At 39.2% G+C, this 16,673-nt stretch overlaps 1 protein-coding gene across 5 annotated transcripts in view; it reads left to right on the forward strand.

Moving 5' to 3' along the window:
• Positions 1–16,673, forward strand: part of PHF20L1 (PHD finger protein 20 like 1) — a gene marked incomplete at its 3' end in the record, with an annotated part of 71,777 nt that overhangs the window by 25,441 nt on the left and 29,663 nt on the right. For 2 of the 5 annotated variants that reach the window (XM_081323305.1, XM_081323304.1), the window contains exons 6-9: positions 1,691–1,753; positions 5,813–6,020; positions 8,996–9,121; positions 11,343–11,425. In XM_081323305.1, the coding sequence (XP_081179431.1) occupies positions 1,691–1,753; positions 5,813–6,020; positions 8,996–9,121; positions 11,343–11,425 (480 nt within the window). Of the gene's footprint in view, positions 1–1,690; positions 1,754–5,812; positions 6,021–8,995; positions 9,122–11,342; positions 11,432–16,673 lie in introns of those variants that run through there. The other 3 variants (XM_081323306.1, XM_081323308.1, XM_081323307.1) reach the window with 3 other exon arrangements.

The following is a 16,673-nucleotide window of genomic DNA, read 5'->3' on the forward strand; positions in this document are numbered from 1 at the left end:
CCGCAGGAGACGGCTCAAATCCTTTTTTTCATGATTGAGGATGAACCAGGATGGCTTGCCTGAGTTGTAGGAGGCGGGAGAGAGTTACTTAGACTTGATAAACAAGTTTTTTTTTAAAAAAAGCTTGATACCATGTATAATGTAAGGAATATATAATATATATAATGTAAGGGGGGAAAAACATACCAATTCAGGAAACATTATCTAGAAATGAGTTGCTTAACCTGAAAAATCCCACATAAGATTTTCTATTCTACAATATAATACAGGTAGTCCTTGCATTACAACAATTCATGTGATGACCATTCAGAGTTACAAGGACAGTGAAAAAAGTGACGACCATTTTTCACACTTACAACCATGGTGGCATCCCCATGGTCACATGAACAAAATCCAGAGGCTTTGCAACTGACTCATATTTATGACGGTTGTAGTGTCCCAGGGTCATGAGATCACCTTTCGCGACCTTCTGGCAACCAAAGTCAATGAGGAAGCCAGATTCCCTTGACAACTGTGAATTGCAGTTATTCACTTAACAACTGTGGCAAGAAAGGTCGTGAAATGGGGAAAAATTCACTTACCAACCATCTCGTTTAGCAACACAAATTTTGGGCTAAATTGTGGCCATAGGTCAAGGACTACACGTAGAGTAAAAGCTGAATGTTAAAATGCTTATTCATAATATACTTGAAAAGGATATATGGGATGTTTTATATCAGGGGTCTTCAAACTTGGCCCTTTTATGACTTGTGGACTTCAGCTCCCAGAATTCCCCAGCCAGTGTGCCACGCTGGCTGAGGAATTCTGGGAGTTGAAGTCCACAAGTCATAGAAGGGCCAAGTTTGAAGACCCCTGTTTTATACCATAGGTTTTTGGGGCAAACCACAGTAAGAACCCTAAAGTAACAGAATATTTAACATTTGCAAAATTATAGAAATAAGACTATAACTGCTATGCTGTAAAGAAACTACTTTCTGCTTTTATCTCTGAATTTTAGCCTGAGCTATGAAAATAATGCTTAGTGAGATTTTTCAGAAGAAACACGATTTCCCCCCCATTTTGATGGAATATGCTAATTAACTGTCAAATATACTTTTACCATTACTAGATACATTTGTATCCTGCAGAATATGGTGAGTGGTATAGAGATTTATTTTTTGAAACATACATAGTGCACGTGTGTGCATGTGCACATGCAAATGTTTAGTCTTTACAACGCATGCTTATTTAATTCAGGGTTGTTTTTTTTAAAAAAAACATCTGTAGATATTCTTACTTGAGCTCCTGAGATACCAAGCAGTTTAGTGTTGTGTAATGAATACAGATTACACACAAATCAGCATAACAAAATAAGAACGCCCAACACTTATCTCCTTTATCTTAGAGGTTATAGCAGGTTTCCTAATTTGTAGGGATGAGCCATTGTTTTATATGTGCCTGCTTTCTAGCCTCGAGGTAGTCTTTATTTATTAAACTCGGCTGACTATAAATCTTGACAATACAGATCGATACCAATGTGATCTTGGCCGCCACAGTTTTGCAGATCTCCGGTTCTCGTTCGCTAAAACTGTGGCGTTGGGGAGGGCGAGGAATTGCAGAAGACTGGTGAATGGAGTCACCCCATTGTGAGGCCTGTGTGATAACCTGTCTTTTTGTTTCCATGTTTGTGTTTTATCTTCGAACCGATTAGGCGCGCGAGAGGCAACAGATAGCACCGGAGCTGAGATTAGTGACGGATAACGAGCCACGTGAAGTGAGTTTTGTGGGATTGTGGAAGGAGAGGGAGGGTTCTTGGCACACAGGAAGCAGAAACTGAGGAGAAACCATGAAAACCTGACGTGGCCAAGACCAGCAGAAGAGGTGGCAATGTAGGTGGAAGAGATCTGAGAGAGAGAGAGACAGAGAGGGGCAGAGCGGTGATAGAGCCTTGGAAGGTGAGAGCGTCAGTCCACGAGTGAATAATGCTTCAGGTGGGCTGTCTGTAGAGGGGACTAAGGTCCCACCTGAAAATGAGTATGGTTTCTCCCGCTGACTTTGCTAGTCAGAAGGTCACAAAAAGGGAGATTACATAACTCTAGGACCCTGCAACCCCTGTAAATGTGGATTAGTTGCCCAACCTCGGAATTTTGATCACGTGACCCTTGGGAGGCTGCGGTAGTTGTAACTGTGAAAAATGGTCCTGCCTCATTTTTTCCCTCCAGTGCTGTCGTAACTTCGAACGGTCGCTAAACAAATGGTTATAAGTTGAGGAGTACCTGTAGTTGCTCAAGAAATCATCGGTGGAGTTAGGAACTTAAGAGGTGGTGGAATAATATTTTAGTTTTGTTTGCTCATGTTTAAAGCTGTAAAATTATGAGGTGTGGCTCAGAAATTTCATCCAGCGCAAAGAAATGTTGGCAGATCTGTTGAGGATTTGGGAATAGCTCATAACGGTTCTGAGGTAACCGTTTGGATCATTTGAAGTCTGAGACGGCAGTTCTCCAAAGCGAAAAAATAACTTAGAAGGTTTAACAGAACCTAACAATAGAGAATTAACCTATAATACATGTAGTTTGTTGGATGTAAATCTGCAGTTTAATATACACACAGAAGATGCTACCCTACTGGTATGATTAAAACAGATGGGATAATAGTGATAAAAGTCAGTTGACAAATCATCCAAGTTTGATAAATACTTCTAGGAAGGTGCAAATTTGCATATTAGTTTAGAAGAAATCGAAAAATTCCTTTTTTCCTGAACCTTTGTGTAAGACTGATTTTAACCACAGAAGGTAAAATGCATTTTCTTTATTCATGCGTACAGATTTGTCAGACTTTGAGTGCAAAGGTAGACTACAGTCATAATCTTTACACTTTTGTGGGTTTTAATGTACATATGATAGAATCCTATAGTTGGAGATTTTCAGTTGAGCCAGTGAGTCCAATTATTTGCTCCGGATAAGAATTCTGAATAAGGCATCCATGACAGATGTCTTCCTTGCCTGTATTTTAAAACATTCAATGAAAGAGAAGTCACCCCCCTCTTTATAACTGATTCCACTATCAAGTTACCTCTTTGGATAATTGATTCCACTGTCACATTACAGAAAGCTTTCTTAGCATCCAACTGGAACCTAACTTCGTTTTGTCCAATATCGTAATTCTGATCTTCGGTTTCCTCTTCTGAAGCCATATTCTCTTCAGTCATCTTTGATCAAGTCTGAGAATGCTTAATTTTTTGAGTCTCTCCTTGTAAGGGTTAGCTTCCTTAGCCCTGGAATCTTTCTAGATTCTCTTAATCCCTTGTCTTAAATGTCCAGAATTGGACCAAATATTTGAAAGTGGTGGTGATTGTATCATGGTTCCAACAGATGAAACTCTTCAAAGAACTTCGAGGCATTGTTTACCTTAAGGAATCTTTATTCGAGTAGCATAGCATCGGTATGTGCATAAGCGAAGCCAAAACCTGAAATTCCCCTCCCCTGAACACATAGTATCTAGTGCAATTCCCCCCTCTAATTAACAGTCATAAATGACATTCTCCAATTAGCTTGAAATGCAGGCTTTCCCTCCAGTTCTCCAACCTGCCATTTCTTATCATCTTATTTCAAAAAACCTTCACTCTCATACTGCTGCAAAACTTGTTATGTCTAACTACCATGCACATTCTTCCTCCTTCCCCCCTCCTTCAACTCTTAAGAGTAAAACATAATAAGGAAAATGGCCGCATCTCCATATGTTGTCAAAGCAAGAATGTTCCGATGTTAGCAGCGTTGACATCCAGCCTCCCCTTACAAAAAGGATAGATCCTGTAACGTAAACAAAAGCATACGTTAGGGACTGTCTGTCGGTTTGTAGGTTTTACATGATTTGGGAACTGTAATATACTGCTATAGCCTAGCTTTGGTTTTGAATTTTTTGCAGCCACATCGTAGGGATTCATATTCAGCTAGTGCAGGGGTAGGCAACCTTGGCTCTTTCATGACTCGTGGACTTGAACTCCCAGAATTCCTGAGCCAGCATATCTCAGCTTGGAAACCTCTCCCCTCAGCATGGCTGGCTGAGGAATTCTGGGAGTTGAAGTCCACAAGTCATAAAAGAGCCAAGGTGGCCTACCCCTGACCTAGTGATTAGTTATATTTTCAAAATACAAGTATTTTCCACAAAAGGTATTATCAACCTGACGTCCTCCACCTTCTTCTTGTGCATTTGATTATTTTTTCCTCTTCATTTATCCCTCCTTACATTTCATTCCATTGCAACCCCTTTTTCTAGCTTATCAAGATCATCGTACAGTTTGTTTTTGTCTTCTTAGCGATTGATCCCATTCAGTTTCATGTCATCTGCAGATGTGGTGTTTCCCCTCATTTGCCATTTCATCTCACTCGAATGAATTGTTGACGAGTCCTGCTTTTGGACAAATCAGGACAAAACACTTCAGAAAGCAGGCAAATGAGAAAATTCTCCTGCTTGGCTGACTTGGAGGGTAACTGTTGATCATAGTTATTAGAATATTCTTTTGAAATGCTTTGTAAAATAGGATTTTTAAAGAAAATCTGGCCAAATGTTCATCTGACAAACCCACAATATTGATCTGTGTCTACTTCCACGATCCCTAAGTATTGTTCATTTTGTGACTTGTTCTAGAATGTACCCAATATGTGTCAGCTATGTGTTGTATGTACATCTCTGCAGGTGTTACTTATGTAGCATTTCAAAGTCAACATCCTAAAAGATAAATTAGAATTCACAGGAGAACAATATAAACTATCTGCATCACCTTAAAGTATATCTTTGTCAGACGGGTGTCGAAACAGCAGATCTGAGGCAGTCTCGCCTGGTGCATAGTAGTGTAGCTCTGACTTGATATCACAACAGATATTCTCAGATTTCTTCAGCTATCGTAAATCAGTTAAGATACTTTAAAGTCTTCTTTGGCTATAAAAGTTTACAAGATAATAGAAAACAGCTCACTACTTGTTCTGGACATTTTCCTTTAAAAGACATCCAAAGAATCTGGGCTAAATTAGTAATGGATATACTAGTGCTCTATGGATGATACAGTTACCTTAATAGGGTTTTATTATTATTTTTTCCTGGCAAGAAGGTTAACCTTGGCAAGCAAAATATTTGTTCATATTTGGAATCAAAGAGTTGGCGCAATTTCCATTTCAAAGAATGAGAAGGATTTCTGCCTAAGGCAGTAAAGGTTTGGTTAAATAGATAATGTTATTTATTTGTTCAACCTAGATGATGCCTGATTCAAAATTAGGCCGTTGAAATTGATCCACAGATAGTCAGATCTAGCATGGAGGTGTCCTGGACAGTTTTATACAGCGCTTTTTAGGCACTTGACGCCTAGAACCTTAAAACTGTTAAGACAAATAAACGGGGGTATAGAAAGCTACCATACAGAAGTGGAAAGTTCCAGAAAACTGCAATATTCTGTTTTTTCTCTAGATCACACTGTCTCAGTGGTTTCTAGACATCAGTTTGCCAAATCTGAAGAGGTCAGAAAGAGCTGTTTAGAACATGACAATTAGCATGGCCCAAATGAGACATAGAACATTCTAGACTTTTTAACAGCATTTAATTCCTACAGTGGAAGCTTGGGCACCCAGGATAAAACTAACCTGTTATCAAACCTTTGTTTCTTGTGTGTGTGTGTGTGTGTGTGTGTGTGTGTGTGTGTGATATCTTTAAGTATCAGTTTACAAGAAACAATAGAAATTCAAAATAGATATTCTTCAGCATGAATTTTTCCCCCCTTTATGGTACCTTCATACCATTTGAGATTATTGTTGTTCTCTTTCATTGTCTCCCCTTTTCAAAGGATTGGATAGCTTTGGTCAAAGCCGCAGCAGTGGCAGCTGCGAAAAACAAAGCAGGAGTTAAGCCACGGACGAGCGCGAACAGTAATAAAGACAAAGAGGAGAGAAAGTGGTTCAAAGTACCTTCAAAGAAGGAAGAGACATCAACCTCAGCAATTGTCCAGAAAGTCCAGAAGAAAGAAGAGCAGCCCACATCCAGTGAGACATTTGGTATAACTATATTTATTGTATACATGGTTTTCCTTTAAAATAGCTATTTATTTGTTTCTTTGTTTCTGGAGTAAATTTACATGCTGCCCATCTCACTGTTGAAGCAACTCTGGGTGGCCTATAAAATTACAGGTAGTGCTTGAATTACGACCACAGTTTTTGTTGCTCAGCAAGGCAGTTAAATGAGTTTTGCCCCATTTTACATCCTTCGTTGCCTTGTTAATGGAATCATTCAGTCGGTAAGAAAATCTGGCTTCTCCCACTGACTTTGCTTGTCAGAAGCCATCTGGGAAGATTACAAATGGTGATCACATGGCCCCTGGGACAGTGCAACTCTTATCAATATATGCCAGTTGCCAAGCATCCAAATTTGAGTCATGTGACCATGGAGCTGCTGCAATAATCACAAAGGTGCAAACTGGTCATAAGACTTTTCACTGCCATTGTAACTTCAGATGCTCACTGAATGGTTCTAAGTCAAGGACTTGGAGTTTTGGTCACCTCGATGTAAAAACGATGCTGAAACTCTAGAACAGATATGTTAAACTTGCGACGTCACGTGACGTATCGGAACTTTTTCCCCATTGCCGGCAATGGGGTGGGCGCGGTTTCTTTGTGATGCGTCCGGCCCGTGGGCCGGCAGATTGACACCCCTGCTCTAGAAAGAGTACAGAGAAGAGCAACAAAGATGATCAGGGAATTGGAGACTAAAACATACGAAGAGCAGTTGCTGGAATTGGGTATGTCTAGTTTAATGAAGAGAAGGACAAGGGGGGACATGATAGCAGTGTTCCAATACCTCAGGGGCTGCCACAAAGAAGAGGGAGTCAAGCTATTCTCCAAAGCCCCTAAGGGCAGGACAAGAAGCAACCGGTGGAAACTGATCAAGGAGAGAAGCAACCTAGAAATAAGGAGGAATTTCCTGACAGTTAGAACAATTAACCAGTGGAACAACCTGCCTCCAGAAGCGGTGAATGCTCCAACACTGGAAGTTTTTAAGAAGAGACTGGACAGCCATTTGTCTGAAATGGTATAGGGTTTCCTGCCTGAGCAGGGGGTTAGACTAGATGACCTCCAAGGTCCCTTTCACCATTATTATTATTATAAAACTTTTATTCATTAAACATGAACCTCAGTCAACTGAACACTCAAATAAGGTTTCCTGCCTGAGCAGGGGGTTGGACTAGATGACCTCCAAGGTCCCTTCCAACTTTATTATTATTATTATTATTATTATTATTATTATTATTATTATTATTATTATTATTATTATTATTATTAAATTGACTGGCACTAATGGTTGACACGGGTTGCTGCCAGCATCTTAGGTATCAACCTGGTATCTCACTATTATTATTGTTATTGTTATTATTATTATTATTAATCACACAGCCAGATGTTCAGACTGGATTTGGCTTTTTTGTCTACCTATCCAGTCCTTAGCAAGGACCTGGGATAGGCAGATGTGTACATTTGATGGTATTATACTTATTGTCGCAGGATGGAAGCAGTTCCTAGTAAGGCCGCCTTTTGCAATTGACTAATGGCGAATTTGTCAATGCCAATGGTGTTCAAGTGGTGCTCCAGTTGTTTTGGGATTGCACCCAAGGCGCCTATTATTATTATTATAAAACCTTTATTCATAAAACAAGAAACTCAGTCAACTGAACACTCAAATTATTATTATTATTATTATTATTATTATTATTATTATTATTATTATTATTGTTATTATTATTGTTATTATTATTATCATTATCATTAACATCATCATCATTATCATCATCATTATTATTATTATCTACCTGTTTTAATCAATAATGCACTAACCTTGGTCTGCAATCCTATAATGGTAGTTGTTTATATGTTTGTTGTAGTTGTTAAACAGCAGGTTGCAAGCACAAAAACGTCTCTTTTGCCTGATACTACTTCATGCTAACTGGTCTTTTGAGAAGTGCTTGGATGAATGTTTCAGGCATGATATGATGAGATTTCAATTCTGTCCTTGTGAAATTATTGCTACACTCCCTTTAAAAAGATGAGAAGGCACAAAGATAGGAATTTGGCTGGGCTTTTTGTATTCATGTTTTTATCTCCTGCTTGTCTTATGACAAAGCAGAGAGGGGAGTATCAGTTAAGGCTCCTGTGGCAAGGATAACAAAAGAAATGTTGCTGTGTTTGTGCCAGTAGCTATTTGTTTTACTACATTGTTGCCATTGCCGCTCTTGTCATTGTTTTAAGGCTTTTGTATAATTTATTTAGGGACGCGGTGGCTCAGTAGGTTAGGACGCTGAGCTTGTCGATCAGAAGGTCGGCAGTTTGGCGGGTCGAATCCCGAGTGCCGCGTAGCAGAGTGAGCGCCTGTTACTCGTCCCAGCTTCTGCCAACCTAGCAGTTCGAAAGCACGTAAAAATGCAAGTAGAAAAATAGGGACCACCACGGTGGGAAGGTAACAGCGTTCCGTGCGCCTTTGGTGTCCAGTCATGCCGGCCACATGACCACGGAGACGTCCTCGGACAAGCGCTGGCTCTTCGGCTTTGAAACGGAGATGAGCACCGGCCCCTAGAGTCGGAAACGACTAGCACGCATGTGCGGGGGAACCTTTACCTTTACCTTTATAATTTATTTATCAGTTTTTTTTTAAACGGAAAGTTGGATTATTGCGATCCACTGTTCATGCTCTCCTGTCTTCATGCATTCCTAAAGGGCCATCCAGAAATTGCAGCTAGCCTTGGAAAAACCCGGATCAGAATGCTCCGAGGAGAACAGAACGTTCCAGAGCGCTCTAGAATTTACTGTCTTAGAACAGTATCTTTTGCCCAACTCTAATAAAAAAAATATTCCCAGAGATTTAATTACAATTTCTAATGTTATCTCATAATGGTATATGGAGTTTGCTATATTGTAAGTATTTACTTAGAGGTGCTTTTAAAATAAGGAGCTTATACCTTATTCCTTTTGCTTTTTTTGTGTAGGATTTCCTCTGGTGGATGTCCCAAAGATTGCCTTTGTACAGGCGGAGAATGCATTAGCGCACAAGAGGAAAAACAATCTAGGCAACTCATTTCAAGCAAAGAGGGCCCGTCTTAACAAGATCACTGGTAAGCTGTCATTTCAGATTAGCTACAGTGGCTGTTGAAATTGTTGGCCTGGTTCATATTTGGCAAGAAAGGTGTGTGTGTGTGTGTGTGTGTGTGTGTGTGTGTGTGTGTGAGAGAGAGAGAGAGAGAGAGAGAGAGAGAGAGAGAGAGAGAGAGAGAGAGAGAGAGAGAGAGAGAGAGAGAATACACAGGTAGTTCTCGACTTGCAACTGTTCATTTAGTGACTGAAGTTACAACAGCCCTGAAAAAAGCAACTTATTACTGTTTTTCCACACTTGTTCACGTGATCAAAATCTGGACGCTTGGCAACTGGCTCATATTTATGACGGTTGCAGTGTCCCGGGGTCACGTGATCACATTTTGTGACCTTCTGATAAAGTCACTGGGGAAGCCAGATTCGATTAACAACCATGTCACTAACTTAACTACTCCAGTGATTCACTTTACAGCTGTGGCAGTAAAGGCCGTAAAATGGAGCATAAGTAACTTAATAACTGTCTTGCTTCGCAACAAAAAGTTTGGGCTCAGTTGTCGTAAGTCGAGGACTACCTCCATAATGAGCATTAGCAAAGTGGGAGAGTGGTAATTTTAGAAAATGCGTTTAATGAAAGGGTAAAACAAGCCCGTGCCTTTTTTTTTTTGCAGGAGTCACTAAACAAAGATTTTTAGCTGTCAAGAGAACCAATGGCTTGCCGTAGTTCAGATTTGCTAAAAACCCCAAAACAAATGCTGGTTTTTGGTAAAACTGTTGTAAAATGCAGTCATGGGACTGCAGGACGCTGCAGACAGTTGTAAATGCTGGCCAGTCGCCAAGCACACAAATTAGGATCACGTGGCCTTGGTGGGGCTCACCATCGTAGCTTTAGAACCGGGTTTTAAGTGCCTCGGGAAGGTCTCTTGTAACTTCAGATGGTTGCTAAGTGACCAGTCATAAGTTGAGAACTACCTACATTTGAACACAGCCACTTCTAGATTCAAGAAACCGGATCTCGTGCAGTTTGTAAGCAGGGTCTGTCCAGCTGTTTTGCAAGCTTGGTGGCTTGGGCTGGGTGTAGGAACTCTCACAGATTGATTTCCTCCTCTCACCTCTGCTCTCCCAGATAATCAAATATCAACTTGATATTCTATCAGATAGAATGCCTTGGTTAGGCCACACTTGGCATATTGCATCCAGCTTTGGTCGCCACAATGTAAAAAAACTCTAGAAAGAGTGCAGAGAAGAGCAACAAAGATGTTTAGGGGATTGGAAGCTAAAACATATAAGGAACGGTTGCTGGAATTGGGTATTGTCTAGTTTAATGAAGAGAAGGACGAGGGGTGACATGATAGCAGTGTTCCAAATCTCAGGGGTTGCCATAAAGAAGAGTGGGGTCTAGCTATTCTCCAAAGCACCTGAAGGCAGGACAAGAAACAAGAGATGGAAACCGAGAGAAGCAACCTATAACTAAGGAGAAATTTCCTGACAGTTAGAACAATTAACCAGTGGAACAACCTGCCTCCAGAAGTTGTAGGTGCTCCAACACTGGAAGTTTCTAAGAAGAGATTGGACAACTATTTGTCTGAAATGATATTGGTTTTCCTGCCTGAGCAGGGGGTTGGACTAGATGTCCTCCAAGGTCCCTTCCAACTCCATTATCCTGTTCTGTTAGCTCTCTACTTAAGAAGAAATGCAAACAGTTTAAATATTTGCATCATAAAACCAACAACCAGAGAGCCAGTTTGGTTTAGTGGTTCAATCTCTTAACTTAGAAACCAGGAGAAGATGAGTTCTAGTCCTGCCTTGGACGTGAAAAACCAGCTGGGTGACTTTGAGCCGCTCATTCTCAGCCCAACGCATCTTAACAGATTTGTTGTGGTGGTTGTTATCGTAACTTATATAGTTGCCCACCTGTCTTAGAAACTCTCAGCAAACCAAGTAAAAACATGACATTCCATTAAACTAAAAAGGGGGGGGAAATATCAAAACCATCACAAATACAAGCGTCTCAATTTTGACCACGTGACTGTAGGGATGCTGCAAAGGCCGTAAGTGTTAAAAAAAAAAAAGGTTCATAGGTCACTTTTTCCCAGTGCTGTAGTAACTTTGAATGGTCACTCAATGAACGGTTGTAAGTCAGGAACCCCCTGTACTTTAGATCTACTGGCATAATCCTCCTTGACCAAATGCCACGGCGGTTATTTCAAATAGGGTCCTATTTTTATGATGTTTTTTCTTGTACAGGATTGTTGGCATCCAAAGCTGTCAGTGCTGACGGCGCTGAAAAGAAACAAGACCGCAAAGAAGCAGCTCCAGTCTTGGAGCAGGTATGAAATTGTAGAGTTGATTCTTTTCCGAGGGCCGTTCTGGAATGTACTATGGGAAAAATACCAGATCTGTGATGTGAATATTTGTCTTGCTAGGCAGAACCCGAGAGGGCACTAAAGAACGATGTGTATGTATAATATACCTCTGCATCAATGAAAGTCATGGAAGTAAATCTGTTGCTCCTAAGGATGCCTAACCCAGAAGCCAGTTTGAGACTCAGTCTGGGCTGGACTTCTGCAGTTTGCCCTTAGGTCAGAGGAGTTAGATGTCTTAATTTATGGTTACCTTTCTTTTTATTGTCTATGGAGATTCTCAATCATCCAGGTCGGTTGTCCCAAAGGCACTTTTTCAAAAGGCAACTGGGACCATCTTCGTTTTTTGTTTTTTTTTCTCTTGAAGACATTTCAACTTCTCACCCAAGAAGCACCTTCCGTTCACAAAGAACCGAAGATGCTTCTTGGATAGGAAACAAAATGTTTTAGAGAGAGAGAGAGAGAGAAAGAAAAAAATAAAAGTCCAGTTGCCCTTTTTAAAAAAAGCATCTTTGGGACTTCCTTTTTAATTTTCATTAGCAAAACATTCCAAGAATCAAAAACAACAACAACAGCAACAACAAAAAACTGGTTGTCTCTTCCCAAGTATTGTTACACTATACCTGAAATTGTGCCAACAAGTGACTTAAAAGACCCTTGATGCAAATTCAAGTTGCGCTTTCACACAGGGGTTTTTTGACATCTACCAGAACTTCTTCCAAGGGAAGTTTCCTTTCTGTTGTAAGAATTGGTGGTTGTAAACTTGTATGTGTTTATGGAACTGTTCAATGAGCCATATTACTAACCCTCCTCCTCCACCACCTCCTCCTTGCATTAAGCGCTAGATTTTTAAATAAATATTAAAAAGGAAACACATTAAAAAACCTCTTCGGGATTTGGTTTTATTTCACATTTAAAGTAGAGATGCCTGCATTCTCTTTAATTTTTGCTGCTCCATTGGATTTTCTCCTGCCTTGCATTTAGTGCATAACTATGTCTTCTAAGAACAAGGCTGATGAGTTAAGTGTACTAAGAGGATCGTTTGCTATTCTCAGTACATTGGAGTAGTTCCCAGAAATTAGCCCCTCTTTCTCAGTGTGCTGACTTAACGAGTTTAAGGCTTTCTACCCAACCAGATAGTAAGGACGAGCTATTTCTGTCCCCTTTACTACGTTCCTAATATATTCCTAGAATATTCTGATAGACCTATCGCAGTGTCTCATTTTATATAACCTAGTAAGTTAACAGTTGAAAATAAAATAGTACAAAATCCTAGGCCCCTATAATCCCCAAATTTCTAGCAGGTAGTAAGATGTTCTACTGAACCTGCTTTGCAACAGCTTTTTCTAACATTATAGTTTGGCTAGTGAGTTCTTCATAGTTATTAGGACAGATAGCGTAGGCCACAGGGTTCAAAATTGAGGTCTTTAAGGGCAAAATCATTTGACTTTAAATCCAGATGAATTGAATCTAGCTTTTTCTCAATTTACCAGCTCTGAACTACCGTGTGAATATGCCCTCAGTATGCTTAGCAGGTGCACATGACTTAAAAAGCTGTCAGCAAATTTGGCCTGGGAGGACAGATCTAAACTTTCTCACATTTTTTTTCCTGAGTTTGGATCGTTAATGTGATATTCAGCATAGTTTTGGTTTCACGAATAGATATTTTTTTTAAAAAAAAAATCCCCTTGAAAAAAATATTTCTATGCCGTTGCTTTTTCCCCCCTCCTGAAATGAACCCTTTTTGAAAAGCTTGATTCACTTTGGGCCACATAATTGAATCAAAAATACCTATTCAAGACACTTCACAGCTGTTCTCCCCCCCCCATTTTTCCTTGCTGTTCCAGTGCTGGTTTGGAGGAAGATCCATTTTGTGGAATATACAAGCTTTCTCCATATGCTAATTCAGATCCATTTGGATTTAGAAATTAGGCCACCAGACTAGAAGGAAGATCTGTTATTTTCATGCAGTTGCTTTTGGTACATTGATCAAGCCTTTGGATCAAAACAAAACTGGCTTTCATTTATTTTGAGCAGAACATTTTCATTTTAGCTTGAGTTGGGCAGCTAAATTGCTTGGGTAATCTCTCTAGGGGGAGCATGAAAGTGATCCTACAGCTCCTTCCTGATCTCTTAAGCTAGAATTCAGTTATAACTGTTTTCTTAATGGCCACATTTAAGAGTTTTGCCCTCATAATTTTATATGAGAATCGTTTGCAATATTGAATTTTCTGCGTAGTTTTGGAGGGCAATTCTGCATATTTCAAAGCACAGAGTAGCCTCGTATTCTCCTGACGGCTTCCTACTGAATTGGCCTTCCTTGGTCAAGCGAAATACCCATTTTTAAGCTCAGCCAAATCAAAACAAGCATTTTTTTAAATTTAACATACCATTTTTTCACCCTTTCCTTTTTTCTGTCCCTATCATCTTTTTCTAAACCTTTTTACTCAAAAAAGTAAAACGTCCAAACTTATCAACTGGGGACGATTTTTATTCCATGTCATTTGGATCCTGATGCCATGGTGCCTTTTCACACTCCTGCAGCTATGGCTGATCTTGGCAGAAGCCAGACAAGGGATATTGCAAACGGCACCAGGAGAAGCAATGGAGGAGTTTATCTGTGGGGATTGGAGGAGAGTTATAAAATAAGAGTTGTTATTTTTCCAGTTGTAAATGTGTGTTTTTGGTAACTTGTAGCTGCACCAGAGTTTCTTTCTTTTAGATTTTTTTTTGCACAACATTAAAGATAGATTGACCGCAGAGAGAGAATTGAAGGTCTAATGAAATTAAGAAGCTATAAAGCATTCAAAAATATACAACCCTTGTTGGCACTTTTCCCAGTTTAGCTACCCCGTTCATTAACCAAATACTGGATTTTGATTCTGATATCTTAATTCCTACAGTTCAGATCAGAGCATGTAAAACTTTAGGTGGAGTGGATAAAATATTTTTCACCAGATACACCTGTCAACATTATTAAAACAAAAACACCTTAGTGGAGTCATCATGATGCCAGGATTGTTATGATGCCGGTTGAAGGAATTAGGTATAATTTCATTCCACAGTGTACTGCTTCCAAGCACGCCTTCAAATCTATTAAATTAAAAACCCGGTGACTGTTCCATGAACCACACAACACAAATTCATTTTATTTATTTAAGCCATTGTATAACTGCCCATCTCACAGCAGTGACTTTGGTTGGCATACAACAATTAGAACCACCACAAAAATAAAAAAATCATGACACCCCAATTTAAAACACTAACCCTCAAAACAAAATATATCACCAACAACTCGCGTAATAGCTTGGCTCAAAAGGCTGGAGGGAGTCACATGGATGTTGAAATGCCAGTTTTGCAGATCTCGTTCTGTAAGCCATGTAATATAAAACAATACTTTTTTAAATTAAAATTAAATGTGGCTGGTCTTCTTGGACTCGTAACTTACAGACTGTTATTAACATTAGAGATTTAACAGCCTCTACAATATGAATTTGCAAACCCTTGATAGAAAACATATAACCAAAGATAGAGAAAATTGGTACAGAAAAATTAGAATTTGAAATGGAAAGAAATTTGTTGCCTGAATGATAGAAATAATAGATTAATGAGAAGTCAGAAAAATATAACATTTTCTTTTAGCTTTCAGCCAATCATGGCAATGGTTCCATCCAAGAATCAGTTATCGGTCTTTTAAGTTATACATGCACAGACAAAAACCTGGTTCTACTTTTAAACCTGAAGTTGTAACCATAACTTAAGTGGATTTTCAAATGATGGTTATAAAGAAAATACATTTCGCTAATACCAGTGTGTGTACAGCCCAAATCTTGGTTTATTCTGGGAGGACCCAAGACTGGGTTGCAAATTTGACATTTGTTTTCTAAGGCATAAATATTTTTTTAGGAAACAGTGGCTTTATAATGCCAAGGTGTCTGCAGCTAAACATTGATGGTTAAAAAGTTACAATGAAAAGAAATTTAGATTGTCTCCTCTGGTTGTTAATTTCTCTTCCCACCTCCTGGTTTACAATATCTTAAACCTAAACCCTCAGGTTACATGTTGCAGGTACAGTAGTTATTTAATTGTGTTATTAGGATCGGGCCTTGTACTTACTTTAGAACAATATCTGCTTAGATTAATTAATTTTCATTAAGGTTCTTTCTCATGTTTAATTTTGTCCTTGTTAAAGAGGTTTAAGCACCTTATTAGAACAAGTTTTTAAAACCTTGTTTTAAATACTTTTGTAACTTTGAAAGTAACGGTTTCTGTAGTGATGTCTTTCACACGTGAAGATGAACAATAAAATCATTTATTTACAAGCTATGGCTCTAATTAATTTCTGGCAATTTTCTTAACAAGCTTTAGCTATGTTCTACAGCCTTCCAGTTGTTTTACATGAACAAACGATGCTCAGTGTACATGCATAACTGGATCAGGGATAGCATGGATGGCAATTGAATGGAATGTGTGCTCCGCCAATCTTTACATCATGTTTCCATTACATTGAATGTAGCAAGGACATTGAACCAGAACCACATTCTGTCTTATCAAGCACGACACTAATCCTATTGTGGTTGGGGCAGTTTCTTTGCATAGTCCATGCACGTCCTAGGGCTGTTTTGCATTATTTATCTAGTCATCCGTGCCTGACATCCATCTTTTGATGCAAAAGTCTCACCCTGGAGAACACGTTTTGGTCATGAATTTGATTCTTATTATGTAAGTTTGCTTGTCTGTTTTTAATGAAAAGGCAATGGTCCTGAATTTTCCCCAATGCTTGAACGAAAGGCTTACTGGCACAATATTCATCTCTGCTAGATGGAAGTGGTTTGAGCTGTCTTGGGGGGGGGGGGCAATAGCTCTCTAGACATGTATGTAAAATGCTGGTATTTGTAAATTCAGGTTATGTTTATGTGATGATTCATTATGTGTATTGAACAAAACCGATGTAGAGTCATTACATTTTGAAAGTATATGCTTTGTTTTTCTGACTTGATAAGATGACACTTGTTGTTATTGCTTTTAATTGACAAATTTTGTGGTCCTTATGACAGCAAATGTACAAGTGATATCCAGATTATGTGCTAAAATACAGAATATAGTCAATGATATTTTTTTAACAAAAAACAAAGGGACCCTGCCAGCCTCTTCATATCTTGTATTCAGACTGACCTACTACATATGTGGGAAATTGTGGGTTTTCATAATGACC

Source organism: Vipera berus (genome assembly GCF_964194415.1).
Source record: "Vipera berus genome assembly, chromosome: 3".
Classification (NCBI taxonomy): Eukaryota; Metazoa; Chordata; class Lepidosauria; order Squamata; family Viperidae; genus Vipera; species Vipera berus.